This window comes from Tarenaya hassleriana, unplaced genomic scaffold (assembly GCF_000463585.1).
Source record: "Tarenaya hassleriana unplaced genomic scaffold, ASM46358v1 Cleome20, whole genome shotgun sequence".
NCBI lineage: Eukaryota > Viridiplantae > Streptophyta > Magnoliopsida > Brassicales > Cleomaceae > Tarenaya > Tarenaya hassleriana.
In genome coordinates, this window is record NW_010965373.1 from 1,501,322 (window position 1) to 1,519,806 (window position 18,485).

The 18,485-nt window shown below is 39.9% G+C and overlaps 3 protein-coding genes across 3 annotated transcripts; 1 reads left to right on the forward strand and 2 right to left on the reverse strand.

The window, feature by feature from the left end:
* Positions 1–719: 719 nt before the first annotated feature.
* On the reverse strand, positions 720–6,336 carry LOC104813728 (titin homolog). Its single transcript, XM_010541454.2, has 8 exons — positions 6,140–6,336; positions 3,303–5,995; positions 3,062–3,220; positions 2,776–2,955; positions 2,309–2,503; positions 2,099–2,197; positions 1,379–2,017; positions 720–1,279 (listed from the first exon to the last, which is right to left on the reverse strand). Exons 2-8 carry the CDS (start codon positions 5,958–5,960, stop codon positions 935–937), a joined length of 4,275 nt encoding a protein of 1,424 aa, XP_010539756.1. The 5' UTR covers positions 5,961–5,995; positions 6,140–6,336; the 3' UTR covers positions 720–934.
* A 5,055-nt stretch (positions 6,337–11,391) lies between these two features.
* Positions 11,392–12,027, reverse strand: LOC104813729 (calvin cycle protein CP12-3, chloroplastic). The gene has a single exon (XM_010541455.2). The coding sequence runs from the start codon at positions 11,954–11,956 to the stop codon at positions 11,537–11,539; it is 420 nt and encodes a 139-aa protein (XP_010539757.1). The 5' UTR covers positions 11,957–12,027; the 3' UTR covers positions 11,392–11,536.
* Positions 12,028–13,527: 1,500 nt separating this feature from the next.
* LOC104813730 (pyrophosphate--fructose 6-phosphate 1-phosphotransferase subunit alpha 2-like) lies at positions 13,528–18,301 on the forward strand. Its single transcript, XM_010541456.1, has 19 exons — positions 13,528–13,681; positions 14,259–14,431; positions 14,537–14,649; positions 14,893–14,967; positions 15,060–15,173; positions 15,261–15,328; positions 15,460–15,543; positions 15,701–15,754; positions 16,004–16,084; positions 16,181–16,274; positions 16,365–16,438; positions 16,550–16,660; positions 16,748–16,792; positions 16,887–16,943; positions 17,040–17,144; positions 17,231–17,347; positions 17,446–17,549; positions 17,645–17,810; positions 18,055–18,301. Exons 1-19 carry the CDS (start codon positions 13,592–13,594, stop codon positions 18,169–18,171), a joined length of 1,842 nt encoding a protein of 613 aa, XP_010539758.1. The 5' UTR covers positions 13,528–13,591; the 3' UTR covers positions 18,172–18,301.
* The last annotated feature ends 184 nt before the right edge of the window (positions 18,302–18,485 follow it).

Below are 18,485 nucleotides of genomic sequence, written 5' to 3' on the forward strand. Positions count from 1 at the left end.
GAGGGAGGGAGAGAGAGAGAGGGCAGATAAGACTGGAACGTCCGTACAAATACCAAGGAAGTCTAATCCATAACGTAGTGTGTGCCCATGCATTTCCAACTTGCTTTTTCAGTCCCATATATATATATATATGTATATATTAATTACCCCATGTATATATTAAAAAAGATAAAGTAATTAAAACGTGCGTGTATGTATATGTTTTATATAAATATATTATGGGCACACATGATGGAGTTTGTTTGTTTGTTTTTGTAAATAAAATCCATCACGACTTCAAATCAATAAAACTGATACACGTACTACTTACGAATATGAAAATCCCATAGGGCGTTGAAATTTAAATTTGTTTTTCTAATGTAAAAACAAGAGGGTGTGAACATGTGGTGCGTTTGATTTTGTCATATGTTAACGTAACTATCGTTTATTTAATTATATATATATGTTCGGACTATACGGTTAAATTATACCAAACATTAACAGCATAGTTATCTATTCTGAAAATGAAAGCATTCAAATAACAAAGACCAAGACATAACATTGCAGTTTAACTTTCTAATATTTTGACAGAGATGGGTATATGACACGATGCCAAGTGCATTTAATAATCTTAGTATACTTCTCTTCACCCAAATCAACAGGACTTCTTCTTCGGCATACCAATCAGCCAACCCACGTTGAACGCTAAATCTATAGCTTCAACTCAAACCAAACATATATATATATATGTATATGTATATTTATTTTTAAGATATGGTACCAACAAATCAATCTATGTTCTTACGTGTGAATAAATGAATCCAACTTCCCACTTCAAAAAAAAAAACACACACCCAAATGAAATGCCGTGGCAAAGAAGAAGAAAAACCCATAGATAGAGCGAAACCAAAAAGCAAAAAGCAAAAAAAAAAAAAAAGAGGCCATTTTTGAGAGATTATATGAGGAACCAGAGATTGGAGGGAGAGAAGGAGAGATTTGCGTTACCTAGAAGGAACACGACCAAGGCCACTACAGCCACGAACGCCACCCACATGTATTGCTTCAGCCTTCTCTTGCTGCTTCTGTTCCTGAGAGGCGGAGGAATCGATTTCGATTTCGTTTGTTTGAGGAATTGCGATGTTTTTTGCGATTTCTTCGGCTGGATCGTCGTCGTGATTTTTTCCTCCGGTGATTCGTTCTCCTTCGGGGTCTCGGATTGAGCATCTGAACTTGGAAGCGGAATCTCTCGGGATTCAGCAATGCCCTTCCTCTCCTTCTTTCTTAGTTTCTTTTCTCGATCCTGCACGAAGAAGAAAGTTTCTTCGTGAATCCGTTTTCGGGTGCCTTGTTAAACGGAAATATTTATCGAGAAATTTGCGGGTTGTGACGTGAAGTTTACCTTCTCTTTTTCTTCAGCTTCCTTCTGAGTTCTCAAGGCAAATCTTGCTTTAGCCTTCTCTTCTCTCTTCTTCTTCCTCTCCATTGCTTCTTTCGCCTTTGCAATCTCTTCTAACCGACTCTGCTCCTTCAGCTTCATAGCTTCTTCCATCTTTCGCTTCTCCTCTGCCTTTCTCAGCTTCTCTTCCTCCTCTTTTGTCAACTTAGGCTTCTCTTCTTCTTCTTCTTCTTCTTCGGTTCTCGACTCTTCCATCTCCTCTCCGCCAGAAATAGATGCTATACCGATCGGTGGAGGCGTGGATTTGGCAGGCTTCTTGGACTTTGTGGTCTGATCCTTTTGTTCAGTGGGTTTGGCTACAGCCTTTGTGTTTTCGGGTTTCGAATCTTCGAACCGAGTGACCTTTTCTTGATGGGCTGAAGATGGAGGAACCATTTCGTGGGTCTCGGGTCTAACATTCGAAGATCTAAGTTTGTCCGCTCTGTCAGTTTTCGCATGTGGGATTTGAGGTGGCTCCTCATCAGGACCAAGAGCGCGGCCATCTAGGGTTCCTAGTCTTCTCAATGTGCTCCTCGCGTTGCATCTGATATAGTTTTTACGGAATTCGTCGTCGTTGTTCCAGAGATCCATGAAAGTCTCCACCTGTTAAAAAAGAATTAACGAGTGCCAAAACCGAGGTCGAGGTGGTTAAATGATATAGAAATCTGGTGTTTTGTTGATTACCTGGTCAAGACAAAAGCTTTGAAGGGCCTCTCTGTCTTTCTTTAAAGCCATTTCAATGGCAGCCTTCAAGTCATCTCTGTACTTGAAGAAATATTTGTTCTGCAAAAGATTCAAATCAAAGACAAGGATGGATATATCCTCATTTAGATAAAAGGAAAAGTATTTAAAAGTTTATGTCAAAACTCCGAGGCTGTCGGAAATTGGCAAGACCTTTTCTCTTAGTTGTTTCCTCAAACTCTGTAGGAGCACATATGCCTCCTGACGAACTGCATCAGCATCTCTGAACTGCTTTTGCAATTTACTCTGCTTTTCCCATTCCTCTCCATGCCCTTCCCGAGCAGCTTTTGTTACTGCTTCGGCTTTCGAGAGATCGTTTCTCAGCACATCTAGTTCCTTCCGGATTGCCTGTTATTATTCCCCACAAAAAAGTTATTTTATAACAATCTAGATGATATCCAGAAACAAACATTGAGTTAACTGATCAAATCCTAGTATGAATATCCTGATACTAGTGGTAGTTTTTCACAAAAAAAAAATTATTTTTAACACTTTAGATGATAATCAAATGAAAAACATCGAGATGACAGTTCAATCACTAGTATCAATATCACGAAATAGGTTGCATCAATTTGGACATGATATTGGGCATTCTTAACAAGGATATGGGAGAATTCTACCTTCAAGCGCTCTTCGGTTTTCTCTTGATTGTCTAATGCTTGCTGAACTTCGTCCTGTGTACCCATGTTAGAAGATATCTGCTCACGGAGTTGCTTCAACTGCTTTATCTCACGAATCAGTTGTTTTTCTTCATTCAGAGTTAAAGTTTCGTGTTGTATCATGTGTTCCATGCTATGCACCTGATTGGAAGCGATGACATGAAGTTAGATCGGCAAAAGCAGGGTTTGATAAAGCTGTAAGAGTTAACAAAACTGAGCCGGAAGTGTGATGTGACAAAAATCTCACCTTTGAGCCGATGTCGTCAACGGAGACAGCACTCTTAACCCGGTTAATGACAGATTGAAGGGACTCTATCTCCTGCCTTTTCGATTGCAGTGCTTTTCTTGCAGATCTCTCTTCTGCAATGGCTGCTTTGAGATTGGCATCAAGCTCCTTACATGACACCTACCGTTGCAACACATGTTAAAGCCAAAGTTTAGGACAATATGCCATATGGCTTTATTGAAGTTTTAAAAGCATCTCTTACCCTAATCTTCTGGATTTCAGGCCCAATAGCATCTCGGATCTGGGTTTTCTCATCAACTTGCGTCTCAGCATGCTTGAGTTGCTCAGCTAAATTTTCGCCATCATATCTCGGAACTCTAGGCAAAAAGTAAAATGGCTTTCTCTCAATCTCTGCAGCTATAGCTTGCCCTTCAGAAGCATCAAGTGTATAAACTTCTCCAGAAGATGCTAAAGCTCGATCCTTTCGAGTTTCTCCATCTACATGGAGATTCACCGATTGCCCGCCACTGGCCTCACAAGTTGAAACTTGATCCTTTTGAGTTTCTCCATCTACTTGGAGATTCACTGATTGCCCGTCACTGCCCTCACAAGCAGAAGCTACTTTAGCATCTGTTTCATCAGCAGAAGTACTCGTCCTATTTCCATTTTCAATCACATCAATTCCTCCTTTGTGTTCTGCAAGTTTGCTATCGGTGCTCTCAGCTACTGCTTCCGAATTCATATCTCCAGTACCTGTGGTATCTGTAGACACAGTGACTTCAGGTTCAAGATTTGGGATAGAGGTCTTGGTTTTCGATGCGGAACAGACGGTGGGCCAACGTGACTCGTTATCTTTCTCCTGGGGCTCACCTACGACTTCTGCTTCTACCTTTCCATTGCTCAGAAGAGGAAATTCTGTATTATAAAAGCTCTTGGTACCTGACTCTACTTCTTCAGCTGCATTCATCACAGAGCCTTTTTTGATGTTTGATACCTCTGCCTCACAAACGTCTTCGGATGTATCCTCACAAACATCCTTCGGAATGTCCTCGGTACCATTCACTTTTGAATTATTCTCCACTTCTATGTCTATCTTACTGTGCTCAGGAGTGGGCAAATCGTCATTCAGTTCACTGCATGTTCTACCCGATTGCACACCTTCAGGTTCGAATGCAGTAGCGTTCATTTCATCAGCTGCTCCATTCACCGATTTTTCTGCCAATTTAGGGACTATGGTTTCGGAATCCAACCCAATTAATGGCTCGCTGAGGCTTGTGGAAATAGATTTAGTACCCTCGTCTGATACATTTCTGGGGAGACCACCTGTCTGTGAGCTTTCAGCTTCCTCTGCAGAGGTTGTGCAACCATCAGCATCAGTACCAAAGTTCACCTCCATGCCGTTTTCTTGATTTTGTCCAGTAAGAGAGAATTTTTCATTCACGTCGGTAACTTCTTGTCCCAACAGAACAGACTCATCCTTCGTCTCTTGTTTGATGTCAAGTTCACCATCCTCTGAAGAGCCCCGGCCATTAGTTTCATTCTCAGTAGCTGGAGCCTCAAGACTTGCAGGGGACGAAGGGGTTTCTACCAGTTCAGATGGCTCAGTATGTTCTGGTTCCTGCTGGGTGGCACATGACAAGACATCGGCAATAGCAGTTCCTGAAACATTTTCCTTGGCAAGGCCAATAACATCACTCCTTTCATCAGAAGCAGAGATATCAGCAGCCTCAGGTTCTAATTGGGCTCCTTCATCAGAAACAGAATTGTGAACCTCGGCAATTCGAGATTCAGACTGCTTGCTAGCATCTTCATCCAAGCTGGGGACAGTAAGATTATGAGTCTCCGCCTTGGCATCACCATTTACATTTGGCACACCAAGCTCAGTAGTATCATCTGCTGCATCATGAGAAGGTTGGGCCTTTTCTGCCTCCGACACCATTAGAGCATCACCTTCACTGTTTTCTCTTTCAACAGAAACAGGTTCCGCAACAGCTGTGGACTCTGATCTAATGTCATCATCTTCAGAGTCTGGAGCCTTGACCGATTCAGATACATTGATAGTGCAACCTGAATCTGCTTGGACAGATTGTCCCAAAATCAGCCCATCATCTTTAGGATCATAGACAGATTGTTCCAAAATCAGGCTGCCATCTTTAGGATCATCTAGAGAAGTCTCCTCACTGATCAATTCAGATTTCGTTCCCACATTTGACTCAATTGGCCGTTCTGCATCTTCACTATGTTGTAGATCCTTAGAAAAATCTACATCCATATCCGATTTGTCTTGCCCCTCAATACTGTTCCCCTGGTCTCCCTCCACATCTATTTTCCTACCAGTGTTGATCTGACCTTCGGATTTCTCCTGGAAACCCCTGGGTTCAACTTCAGATTCTTGAATCGGTTCCACTTCCATCGTAGATTCCAATTTTTCTCCTTTTCCATTTCCAAGATCCCCATCACGAGGACCCTCCATTTCTGACTTTGTGATCTCCACGACCGCCTCAATCAATCCAACATCTGCCCTATCTGCCTCGGACTCTGCCATGGTTTGACTTTCTTGGGAAATCTCCATCTTCTGCTCCCCAGGATTCCCATTCTCTCCCTCGACAAACCCATGTCCGTCTTTCTCGACATTGGCATCGGAGGGCCTAACAAAATCACAAATTCTGTCGTGGAACGTGTCAGAGGCTACAGGATCATCACCGACAGTGTCGTTCTCCGTCACGAAAACGTAGGAACCATCGTGCTCCTCCTTGTCGTCGCCATTGCAATTGCCGTTGTCATTGCCGCCATGGCTGATTCCATTGGCCACGTTCTCATTCACAGCCGAACCTACTGTCTCCTGCTTTTTCTCATCCACATTCTCGATCTCAACCCTCGACAGGGACTTCCCTTCGAGTGTCTCCACCTCAGCCGGCATCGTCACAGTTCCACCAACGAATGATGTACAGATCACTACCAATACACGAGAGTAGAAAGCAGATCAAACGCAATTATAACCAAATCTAGTAGAAATTTACAAACAGCACCGGAAGAAAGCGAAAAGAAAAGCTGTGGGCATAGATCGGAGAAAGCTCTCGGAGATCCGATTCGACTTACCTCAAGATCGGATTGTAGCCGGTGACGGCGAGAGATGAGACTGTCTGATCAGCGGCGGGGGCCAATGCGGAGATTACGGAGGAAAATTCCGAGGGATTTTAGAGAGAGAGGTGAAGAAGAAGAAACAGCTGGCTCTCAGGGAGGGAACGACGAAGAGAAACTAGTCTTCTTGTTGAATAAAGGCTTTTTTTTTTGTTTGTTTTTCACATTTTTGAACTCCTCTTAAACTTGCCACGTGTTTTTTTTATTTAATTTAAAGCGAAGAAAACTCCAAAATGGGTGCTTTTTTTTTTGTTTTATTTTGGTAGAAATAATAGTTTATTTATTGTCTGTATAAAATTACAAGATCTCATCAAATATAAATACAACATTTTGAGTTTGATATCATTTTTTGGATAAAATTGATAAAAATATAAATGTGAACCAATAAAATTGATATAAATTTTGAGAATTACACTTGATCACTTTTGTAGCACGGATAATATATAATGCCGGAGATTACGGAGGAAAATTCCGAGGGATTTTAGAGAGAGAGGTGAAGAAGAAGAAACAGCTGGCTCTCAGGGAGGGAACGACGAAGAGAAACTAGTCTTCTTGTTGAATAAAGGCTTTTTTTTTTGTTTGTTTTTCACATTTTTGAACTCCTCTTAAACTTGCCACGTGTTTTTTTTATTTAATTTAAAGCGAAGAAAACTCCAAAATGGGTGCTTTTTTTTTTGTTTTATTTTGGTAGAAATAATAGTTTATTTATTGTCTGTATAAAATTACAAGATCTCATCAAATATAAATACAACATTTTGAGTTTGATATCATTTTTTGGATAAAATTGATAAAAATATAAATGTGAACCAATAAAATTGATATAAATTTTGAGAATTACACTTGATCACTTTTGTAGCACGGATAATATATAAAATATTATATTATATAAATATAAAAGTTTACCCAATAACAGGTCATGTGGATGGAGTTCACCCAAATTAGAAAATTACTGACAATTTGAGTTTGATATGTTTGTTTTTTTATGGTTAAAATTTACTGAAAAAGATAATGTCAATAAAAAATCACATAAATCTTGAGATACTACACTACTTATTTTTTGTAGCATGGATAATATATATAGATTAAAAACATTATATTATATAAATGTAAAAGTTTACCCAGCAACAAGTCATGTGCGTGGAGTTCACCCTAATTAGAAAATGACAGACGGTCCAACAAAAAAAATATGTATTTGGGTTTTAATATAAGTTCAATTAATTATATTTTCTAATGGAAATATTGAAAATGTTTTATTTGGAAAATATAGAATATGATCCCTATAAAGTACACCGCATTTAGGCCTTGCCAAATTGTACAAATTGTAAATTCCTATAATTGATATAATTGTGTCCATCGGTTCAAAATGCCTATTAGCGGATGTGATGCATGTGAATACGTACAGACATGCATCAATCGGTTCAAATTACGATCACGGATCTGTCGGCAGCTTCACGATCTCGACCATTCCTCGTGCATTGACCATTTCATTGTGTTATTTCTTTATTTTCAAATAAAATTCCAAAAGGGTGATTTTATTTTACAAAAATAAGACATTATTTTAGTTAGGTATTACATTGACGAATTCAATACTTCATCAACTTGTATTACTCAATGAGATAATAGACACAAATAAGTAAACATGACTATAATATAATATAACATAATGTATTTACCAAAAAAAACATAATGTAATGTAATATAATACAATATAACACCTCTTCGTAATTGGGTGAAGAAAATTTCATGATAATGTAGTTTAATTTTACTCTAAATCTCTTTTGTGTCTTTATAGTTTTTTTTTTATCCGGAAGTTCACCGGGTCTTTGGCCCGACTACATCTCCCAAAGGACCGGAGAAACCCATGTGAATGTCCCTCCCCACGTTTGGGTTTAAACCCAGGATAAGAGTATACTTTGCATGTTCTCTCACCACTAAACCGCCCAAACTTGGGTATTTTGTGTCTTTATAGTTGTATAACACAATACATCGAATACCGTATAAAACCATATCTATATATATATATGTTTTTTAATCTAAAATTTCTGTTTTTGATTTTTTACTTTTTCTTTATGTCAATGCTTGATGGTGAAAAATTGGGTTGGTGGCATGTCCATTTCAGTCCCCTTCCATGACCCACATTATTTTCTAACGCTTTGTTTTGAGTTCATTTTCGCTACATGCACGCAACTATATATACATACATGTATCGTGATCTACGTCTACGACTTTGCACGAAATAATTTTGGTTTTCTTATATTCATTTGGCCTTTTTTTATAAACAAATTCATATCTAATTAGTTTCAGAGTCGGATTCGATTTACATTCCAATGTTCGCTTGTTTTTTTATCCAAATTTAACCGGAGACTTTTGGTGGTAGATAGTTTTTTTTTTTCACGATTTGGTAAATTAGCGTTGCTAATTAAATTTAATTCCACTTTAATCCTATTATTGTTAGGGTTTAGAATGGGCATACCGTACATACGTAACCTGTGCATGGACAAGAACATCATGGAAACATATTTCCGTGCTCTCATTGCATGCAAATACAATAAGATGCCGTTTTTTTTTTCCATTATAACTAAAATATTAATCGTTAATAACATCATTTTCAAAATAGATGATATAATCTATAATTTATCGTATACAGTTTTTTTTTCCTTTGAAATTTGTAACCCGTGATTCATTAAAATTTTCCACATTTGTTACGTGGACCGTTGAGATACTGAGGACCCTACATATCACATGATTTGAAATATTGGCATTTTTAGGCATTGATTTTTATCCCTTCGTGGCATGTTTCTCGCGTCGCGGAGAGAAGACAGATAAAGCCGATAAATTAATTTTTAAAATAAATTTGCAGATAAATTTTATTTTATATTTATACATTATTATATTCGTCTTGATTAGCTTTTGTGTATCTAAATAGAAATGATGACTTTATTAACATATATAGTTATTTTCTTGATTGAACCACGTGTTTTTTTAATTCTAGAAGCTTATATGAGTTGGTCCACCGTAGCCGGGCTTGGCCCAATTATCCGGGTTGTCTTAAAAGTAGCCCACTGGGCCCTAATTATCGAAACGATGTCGTTTATTTGAGAGAAAAAGCAACAAGACTAAACGGAGTTGAAGTCAAACGGCGTCGTTATGACGGCGTTACCCTCACCGCCTTTGGCCTGGCGGCATAGAATCGGAGAAATCAGTATTTGAAAAAATGGAAACCCCTTTCTCGAGACATGCGGGGAGGATAGATTGTTCGCAGGTTTTTTCCCGCAAGTTATGTTCCTTGTTCATGTCTTTTTTGTCTCATTGAATTTGACTGATTAGGGTTTATCTTCGCCGTAGAAGACTGCGAGATCTTTTCTTCGAGAAATTTCGGCTCGCTTGAGTTTTTTAGTTTGATTTTAGCTGCAAAATCCCTCCCTAGATTTTGATGGAATTCTCTGGCTAACATTGTGTTTCCATGTCCTGTTTGATTTCTATGTTTTTGTCGCCGGGTTGCAGAGATTTTGAGGAAGACGTAGGTACTTCATAGTTTTCCGGTAAGCCATCTCTCTCTCTGTTTCCTGTTTCTTTCTGTTTGTGGCATTGGATTTGGACGATTAGGGTTTTCAAATTCGCTGTAGATGGTTCGTGGATTTTTCTCCTAAAATCTTTGGGTCCGCTTGAGGGGTTAATGGTTAGCTTTTAGATGAAGAAATCCCTAGAGTTCTGTGGATGCTTTCTTTGCTAACATTATGTTCTTCTGTCCAGTTTGTTTTACAGGTTTTTGTCACCGGGTTTTCGAATTTTTGAGTTCCTTGTGATGGCGAACTTGGGCGGTGGCGCAGGGGCGCAGGCCAGGTTCAAGCAGGCCAGGGAAAGCTTGATCCCAAATCCTTCGGGGGATCGAACTACCAGAGGGAGGCCTCCGGAGTTAGATGAGGAGCTTAAGAAGTCTAAGAAGAAGGAGCGTGATGCTGATGTGGTTTCCGCTCGGTAGAGTAAGAAACGGAGAGTGTGCTTAACGAACCAAAGACTAAGGAGACGATGGGGTTTTACGAACCAAAGACTAAGGAGACGACGGCTGCATACGAGGCGATGCTTAGCCTTATTCAGTTGGATTCCCGTGTCCGTCGCAATTTCCCCAGTACCCTTCGACACCATTTTGATTGCTAACTGTTCTCAAGAATGAGTCCATCAAAAACCTCGATAAAAAGAAAGAGATCAGCTGATTACTCGCACTGTATTACGGGTGGAGCAACTCTCGATTATACCCGATTTCCAGTGGGATGGACGGATCCATAAATACGTTGGACCATTCTGGGTAATTATGGAAGGCAATGACAGGCGAACAGATCGTTCATCACGAGTACTTTCTTCCGAAAAAGATCCTTCATCCCGTGAAGCGTACACACTTCTTCAGTCTCATTTCTCGAGACAAAACGGTGACTGTAATCCGGCGATGGATCAGCGAGAGGTCCCTGTAATGGTGACTCGGCTTCTCCAGGCGATGGTCCACATGATATCAAGCAACGGCTGGCTAAACCTTGCACTGTTGGCTATGGGGGTAAGCCAGATGGTGACTCAAGGTATGCGGGAACATGACTCTATTCTCCTGCAGCTCCCTCACTTCACAAAAGGCTTAGCCAGAAAATGCCGAGAGAATTCCCCGGAAAAAGCATGGAAATCGTGTTTGACCTCAGCCGATGACAGCAACATCTGGAGGATTCTCAGCTCCTTGACGTCGCCAGATTCTGCAACCGATTCCCGAACATTGGTCCCACTTTCAAGGTCATGGCAGCGAAGACGTGACACCCGGAAGAGAGTTCAGGTTACAGGTGACGCTCGAGAGAGACATGGATGGAGCCGGTGGATGGACCGAGGTACCCGGAGGCAAAAGAAGAAGGGTGGTGGCTAGACTAGCCATCAAGCGGGTATGGCTGCAAGGGAATGCGAGGGTGAAGATGGATTTCATGGCGCTGACTGAGCCGGGACAGAAATCATACACATGAAGGATTGAGTTTTTGGCATTGCTTCTGTTTCTGATTGTTTGGAATCTTGTTGATATTAGCATTCGTAATCTTGTGCAAGGTCTTTTGTGTTTACTCTCACATGACATCTATGAACACTTTTCCTCCATATGATGATAATCGGATTTTGGGTCTGATTAAGAGCTGCAGTTTTTTGTTTTTGGTTAAGGGATCCCCCAAAAGACAATGCCCCCGATGTCATCAAAGACCAGAAACGATAATTTCACCTCGAAATTAATCATATTTTTACACCACATAACAACAAAGTAACACACAAATTCAAAACACCAAAGAGAGAGAGAGAGAGAGAGAGAGAGAGGGATCCTACTGTTATCTTCTTGGCTTAGTCGTCGTAGATTCGGCACTCGTCAGTGTCGGGGTTCTCCTGGCAGAAACCTTCGAGCGGATCCTGCTTCTGCAGCTTCAGCCTGAGATCGGCCTTGGCCTGACTCACCTCCTCCACTTCGTCCCACGCCACTCTACACTCCTCCGACCCCTCGTCCGCCGCGCATACCTCCGTCGCCTCCTTCACCTTCCTCTCTATCATCTCCGTCAGCTTCTCCTCCCTCATCTTCGTTCCCTTGTACTTCGCCGTCGCCTCCGTCACCGTCACCGCCCGCATCCGTCTCGTTCCTCCCTTTCTCAGCCGGAGGATCGTCTCCGATCCGAAACCGTTTCCGTAGTGTGAGATCGGTGATAGGTTCCGTGAATAGATCTGTGACCGGAGAAATAATCCGTCGGAGATCGCCGTCGCCGAAATCATTTCGGCAAGTCTATTCTCTTTTCCTCTTTCTGTATTTGTTTTTTCTCCTCTTCCTCTGTAAAGTTTCCGTCAGGCAAGGTCTTATTGGGGCATCTAACAAAATTACGAAATTACCCTTCAACGCTTCCTCTTCCACGTCAGCTTTCCTCTAGCATAGTAAATTGGCCATGAAATTTTTGTCCATTGGGGTACAGTTGGTCTGTTCTCGAATCATCGTGTCTTATTTCCAATTATACATATATATACATACATACATATATATATATATATATGTATATGGGAATAATGGAGTATGTGGATAGATATATGGAGCATGTCACATGAGGAGTGAGATATAAGCACGAGAGAAAACTGCCCCCCTCACCTACTCTGTGTCTTTGCTGCCTCTCGTTCTGTCCCCCAACCTTAATTCTTGTTGATCATGCTTTGTGATATGTTTTAGAATATTGAGTATATATACAACTTGAATTTTGATTGGTTCAGTTAAATTTGTAATCAATTTCTTAAATTCTCAAATAATTTTTATATTTGGTTCATTTTGATCCGTTTGAATTTGGTTTTTATTGGTAATTTTTATTTTTATGAAAACAATTTTTCTTTATAAAAAAATAGTTATTGTGATGGGCCAAAATGATAGAGCCTTAAGTAGTTGAATATATTTGAGTTGGATAAGCCCAAGCCCAAGCCCAATATGTCCAATCTGTGGAGCAAATTCATGATCCGACTTATTACTAATTTTGATAGTCTATACGTACATAAATACGTACATACCTGCGTATATAACATTGCATTGTATAGACATCCGTACAAGCGCGGATTTCGGACGGGAGGCTGAGTTGAAGTGTAAGACAAGACTCCGTATATTCGGTCTGTCTCAGTCCTGCAATTACAAAGACATATATATATCTCCACGTTAAATTTCGTTCTTGCCACTTTTTGTTTTCCATTTTTACCCTTTAGACTTCCCTTTCCCCACGGAAATCTCTCTCCATTAGACGAAATTATTTTTTATTTTTTTTTTGCATTTAGAATACTATGCCGAATCTTCATATTATTAATTGATTTAACAGTACAACATTGATTTATTTGTAGATTTAAATCATTTTCTTAAAATAAACTTTACTAACCCCAATCTATGAATTCAAATATTACAAAATCGTTTTTAAGAACCACTAATTTCAATCGCCAAATTTCTTGTTTTAAAAATAAACAAACATGGATTTAAAAATATCTTTAAAATTGATTGAAATATATAAATATAATATGATAGAATTTTTTTTTAATTATTGGACAATTTTTGTTCGTTGTGCACTAAAACAATCTGTAAAAAGAATTATTGATAATTATCTATAAAAACAGCATATTTTCTTAAAAAAATGTGGGCTGAGGGGTCTTTCGGTAATCGGAGTACAAAGAAACACGATGGTAGTATCGTAATAACATAGAATATCAGGGATGAAAAGAAAAGACCCCAAAAGAAGAGGTAGACCAAAAATGGGCTCTTTGGTTGGTCGTATCGCCGAGTCCACCAAATTTCCCCCCTCACTATATAAAGCCTCCTTACTCACTGCCATTTCTCCCCCTCACCCCCCACCAAACCCAACAACATTCAAAACCTAACACACAGAAATCGCCATGGATTCAGATTTCGGGATCCCCAGAGAACTCTCCCCTCTTCAGCAGCTCCGATCTCAGTACCAGCCCGAGCTTCCTCCTTGTCTCCAGGTTCTTAGATTTCTCTTGCTCCGTTCTCTTTCGGAAATCACGCGGATCTCTATGTTTTTTTGTCCGAACTCTGCATTGTGATTTTTGCTCGCATTTGTTCCCCGAGTTTCGTAATATCACGGTGATTTTATTCCTGTAATGTCCTTGATTCGTTTTTCATGACTTTCTGTTTGAGGAAGCTGCAATGTTGGTGTTGCTCAGATCTGTTTCGGCGATGCATCTGGGATTTCGGGCGTGTACTAGATTCATTCGTTTACTTTTCAGTTCATAATTTGTTCAGTTTGATTTAGATTTTAGATTTCAGTGTATTAGTAGGATTTCGGCGGCTTTTCTGGTTGATTGCCATTTTGTCTTTGTGTATAGGTGTACCTATCTTGTGTAAGTGTTGTTCCTCCTTGGTTCGTTGTTTGCTTTACAGTTTTAGGTTTATCCAATTTCATATTTAGAGTTTAGATTTGATGTAGGAGTGGTAGGTTAAGCTATCTAATCTGGTTGTATATGACTTGTGTATAGTTCGTCTCTCACTTGCAATCTTTGTTCACTGTTTCCTTATCTTTTCTGGTTGATGCCCTTTTAGGGGACCACTGTCCGGGTGGAATTTGGTGATGGAACTACCGTGGCCGAGGCTGCTGATGCTCACATCATCTCACGTGCCTTCCCGCACACCTACAGTCAGCCTTTGGCTCACTTCCTCCGGGCAACTTCCAAAGTTCCCGATGCTCAGATCATTACAGAGCATCCTGCTATTAGGTGCGCATTAGAGTGTTTTCTCTGTTTTTCTTTCTTCATTTCCTCTCTGTTTTACCATTAATTGGAAGTGCGATTTGGCTGACAGTCAGTTGCTTTGTACTGTAGGGTTGGAGTTGTGTTTAGTGGAAGGCAATCTCCTGGTGGACATAATGTAATTTGGGGTCTTTACGAGGCTCTCAAGGTCCACAACCCGAAAAGCGCTTTGTTAGGCTTTGTGGGTAAGTTACCTTTTCCCCATGTTTACGAGGGGCTGTTATTTTTCCTTGGCTAGTTTTAGCTCTCTTTGTATCTGAGAGACGCTAGACACTACCTTATGTGCTACGAAAGACCCTTTTTGTGTTATGAACTCATTGAATTTTGTACTGGAAGCATATAAACGTGTAATGTCTGAGCCTTTTATTTCTTTTGTTTAACGCTGTGTGCAACTGGTTTTAATTGGAAACTTTTGTACCTGTCAATAGGTGGGTCTGAAGGTCTATTTGCTAAAAACACCCTGGAGATCACAGATGATATCCTCCAAACCTACAAAAACCAAGGTAGTTTGTTTGATAAAGCCGTTGCTTAGATTCTCAGAAACTTATGCATGCTGCATTCTGACTGATGTTGGTATCCAATTGTGGTTTCTAAGGTGGCTATGATTTGCTTGGAAGAACCAAAGATCAGATCAGAACAACTGAACAAGTTAACGCTGCCCTGGCCTCTTGCACAGAGTTGAAATTGGACGGCCTTGTTATTATTGGAGGTAGCTTATGGTTGTAAATTGCATAATCCGACTGGAAACGTTTATTTTTTAATTTCCTAAATGAAGAATATCTATTTGTTCTTGAAGGTGTAACATCAAACACTGATGCTGCACATCTTGCCGAATTTTTTGCCGAAACAAAATGCCCAACAAAGGTACTGGCTGTCTGTTATTGTTTATTTTTACCTTTGTTTTATATTGAACTATTCATGAACCTTTTTAGTCACTCAATTGCATCTTATAACAAAAGAACCTGTTAATAATAGAACTGCCCAATAAATTTTAGGTGGTTGGTGTTCCTGTTACTATTAATGGGGATCTCAAGAATCAATTCGTGGAGACAAATGTTGGCTTTGATACCATATGCAAGGTAAGTCTGGATTTTATCCTTTCATTTACTTCTGTCTTACTTCTTTTGTTTTTTTTGTACGAGAGGTTAAAAAAAATGACTTTGTACTCATCAGTTGCAACAAATTAACAGTGTGTGTATCTTACTCCTGCTTCTAATGATATTCCACTACATATAGGTGAATTCCCAGCTCATTAGCAATGTCTGCACTGATGCTCTCTCCGCAGAGAAGGTAAGCTAAAATTTTTGTCTGAACACGTGAGGATTTTTTGGGGATCGATGGAGTGTCCAGAATTATGGAAGTGTCTATCTGTGTAACTGGAATTTTGAAATTTTTTATTCCGATAATCCTATAATCAGAAACATTTTGGTCAAGGATGTGGAAATTGATTGTATAATGAGCAGTGTGAAGTTGATTCTATATTGTTTCTGTATCATGTTTCTTCTGAAAAATATTTCTTTTCATTTATTATTTGGCCAGTATTATTACTTCATCCGTCTCATGGGCCGGAAGCACTCCCATGTTGCTCTTGAATGCACCCTCCAGTCTCATCCAAACATGGTATTTCCTGTTGGGTTTTTTAAACATAAACAATTAATTCCTTTCCTTTGCTTCTTCCTCTGAGATTCTAAAATGAATGTGATGCTGTTGTCTCAGGTGATACTGGGCGAGGAGGTTGCGGCCTCTAAGCTCACACTTTTCGACATCACAACACAGATCTGTGATGCTGTTCAAGCAAGAGCCGGAGATGGTATTATAATTAAAAGATGGTTCTTTTGACTATGATGTGTATTGCTGTTTGCTATAATTCTTATTGCTTCACCATATATTTTCCCACCAGACAAGTACCATGGAGTGATCCTGATCCCCGAAGGGTTGATTGAGAGTATTCCGGAAGTCTATGCTTTACTGAAGGTAATGAGCTTGTCCTCAACGGCATCTTTCTATCTTGATTTGAAGCTGTTTCTCTGGTTTACTCGCTACCGAGAAGTCGTTTTAAGTAGTTGCCGTGTTATTGTTATGCAGGAAATTCACGAGTTGCTAAGGAAGGGTGTTTCTGCTGATAAAATTTCTTCTCAGCTCTCACCCTGGTCATCCGCTTTGTTTGAATTTCTCCCACCATTCATTAAGAAACAGGTTTGATGCCTTTAACATGGAGCATAATCTGTTTTCCTCACAGGATAATCAATACAATACTTCAGATTATCGTCTTTGTTCCTTCAGCTGCTGCTTCACCCTGAGTCCGACGATTCTGCACAGCTATCCCAGGTAAAGAAAAGATTAAGAAACTGTTGTGGCACCACAACCATGTCGTAAAATGTCAGAATCCTAAATTTTTTTTTTTTTACTTTTACTCCCTCAGATCGAGACAGAGAAACTTCTTGCATATCTCGTGGAGAATGAAATGAACAGGCGTCTGGTACGATCACAATCTGATTTACTTTTGTCCGAATATTTCAGTTTTATGCAATCTGGAGCCAATCTTGTCTCCTGTTTTTCTTAAAAAACTTGATAGAAAGAAGGCACATACAAAGGGAAGAAATTCAATGCTATCTGTCACTTTTTCGGTTACCAAGCTCGTGGGGCTCTGCCGTCGAAATTCGATTGCGATTATGCCTATGTATGTGATTTCTACCTCATCCTTAACTTATTTTCGCGGCTTAATATTCTGGATAATATACTAATTAGCGAAAAAAAAATGTGCAGATTCTTGGACATATATGTTATCATATCCTTGCAGCTGGTTTGAACGGTTACATGGCAACTGTTACTAACCTGAAGAGTCCCGCAAACAAGTGGAAATGCGGCGCTGCTCCAATGACGGTTTGAGTTTTTTTGGTCCTCGGATATAGTTTTTTTCCCTTCCCGGAACAAATATTTTTTTTCCTGTCCCTTCCTCTCTCATATGTGTAAACTTTTAGGCGATGATGACGGTGAAGCGATGGTCCCAGAACGCCGGTTCTGCATCAATAGGTAGACCTGCCATTCATCCGGGTACAGTCGATCTCAAAGGAAAAGCATACGAGTAAGTTCTCGACCAACAAGTTCTCGAGATCATCATCGATGGGGCCTGTTTTTTTTTAACTTAAAATGTTTTTTTTTGGGGCAATATTACAACAGGGTATTGAGGCAAAACGCTGAAAGATTCTTGATGGAAGACCTCTACAGAAACCCGGGACCGCTTCAGTACGATGGTCCTGGCTCGGACGCAAAGGCCGTGAGCCTTTGTGTGGAAGACCAGGACTACATGGGACGTATCAAGAAACTTCAGGAGTACCTCGAACAGGTTACGACACACTCTGTCTTAAAGTTTTCAGTCTATGCTTCTTTCTAAATCGTTTTCACATGGGGGAGTATAAATGTCCGAAAATCGGGTACCCAAGATCTTCGGGTACGAAATATGACACCCGAAGACTTCTGATTTTTCCTTTGTATCCGACCGTGAGTTCTGTTCTTGTACTATGTGTATGCTTTCAGTGGATAACTATATATGTGAGAGTTCTGACGCTTGTTTTGGGGTGTGAATGAAGGTGAGGACAATAGTGAAACCAGGATGCTCGCAAGACGTTCTGAAAGCGGCCCTGAGCGTTATGGCGTCGGTGACAGACGTTCTCTCCACCATGTCCTCCTCCTCCTCCTCTCTCTGAACTCTCTCCCTAGTTTTTGGTTTACTTAACTCTCACACTTTCTGTCGCCTCTATATTTAATCTTTTTATAATTTTTTTTTACTTTTCATAATAATTATAATAATAATAATATTCATTGTCTCAGATTCTACTCTGCTCCCAGAAGTAAATGGTCTAGTCAATCTAAGTAACAATAGTTCTAACGAAAATGACCAGCCTTATTATGCATATATTCGTAGCAGACAAGGCGACGAACTGGTAGAGTGGGTCGGAGCTAATCAGCCCCTAAATGGTAGACTCCTCTAACGATCACAACACCGATAATTGGCAGCATA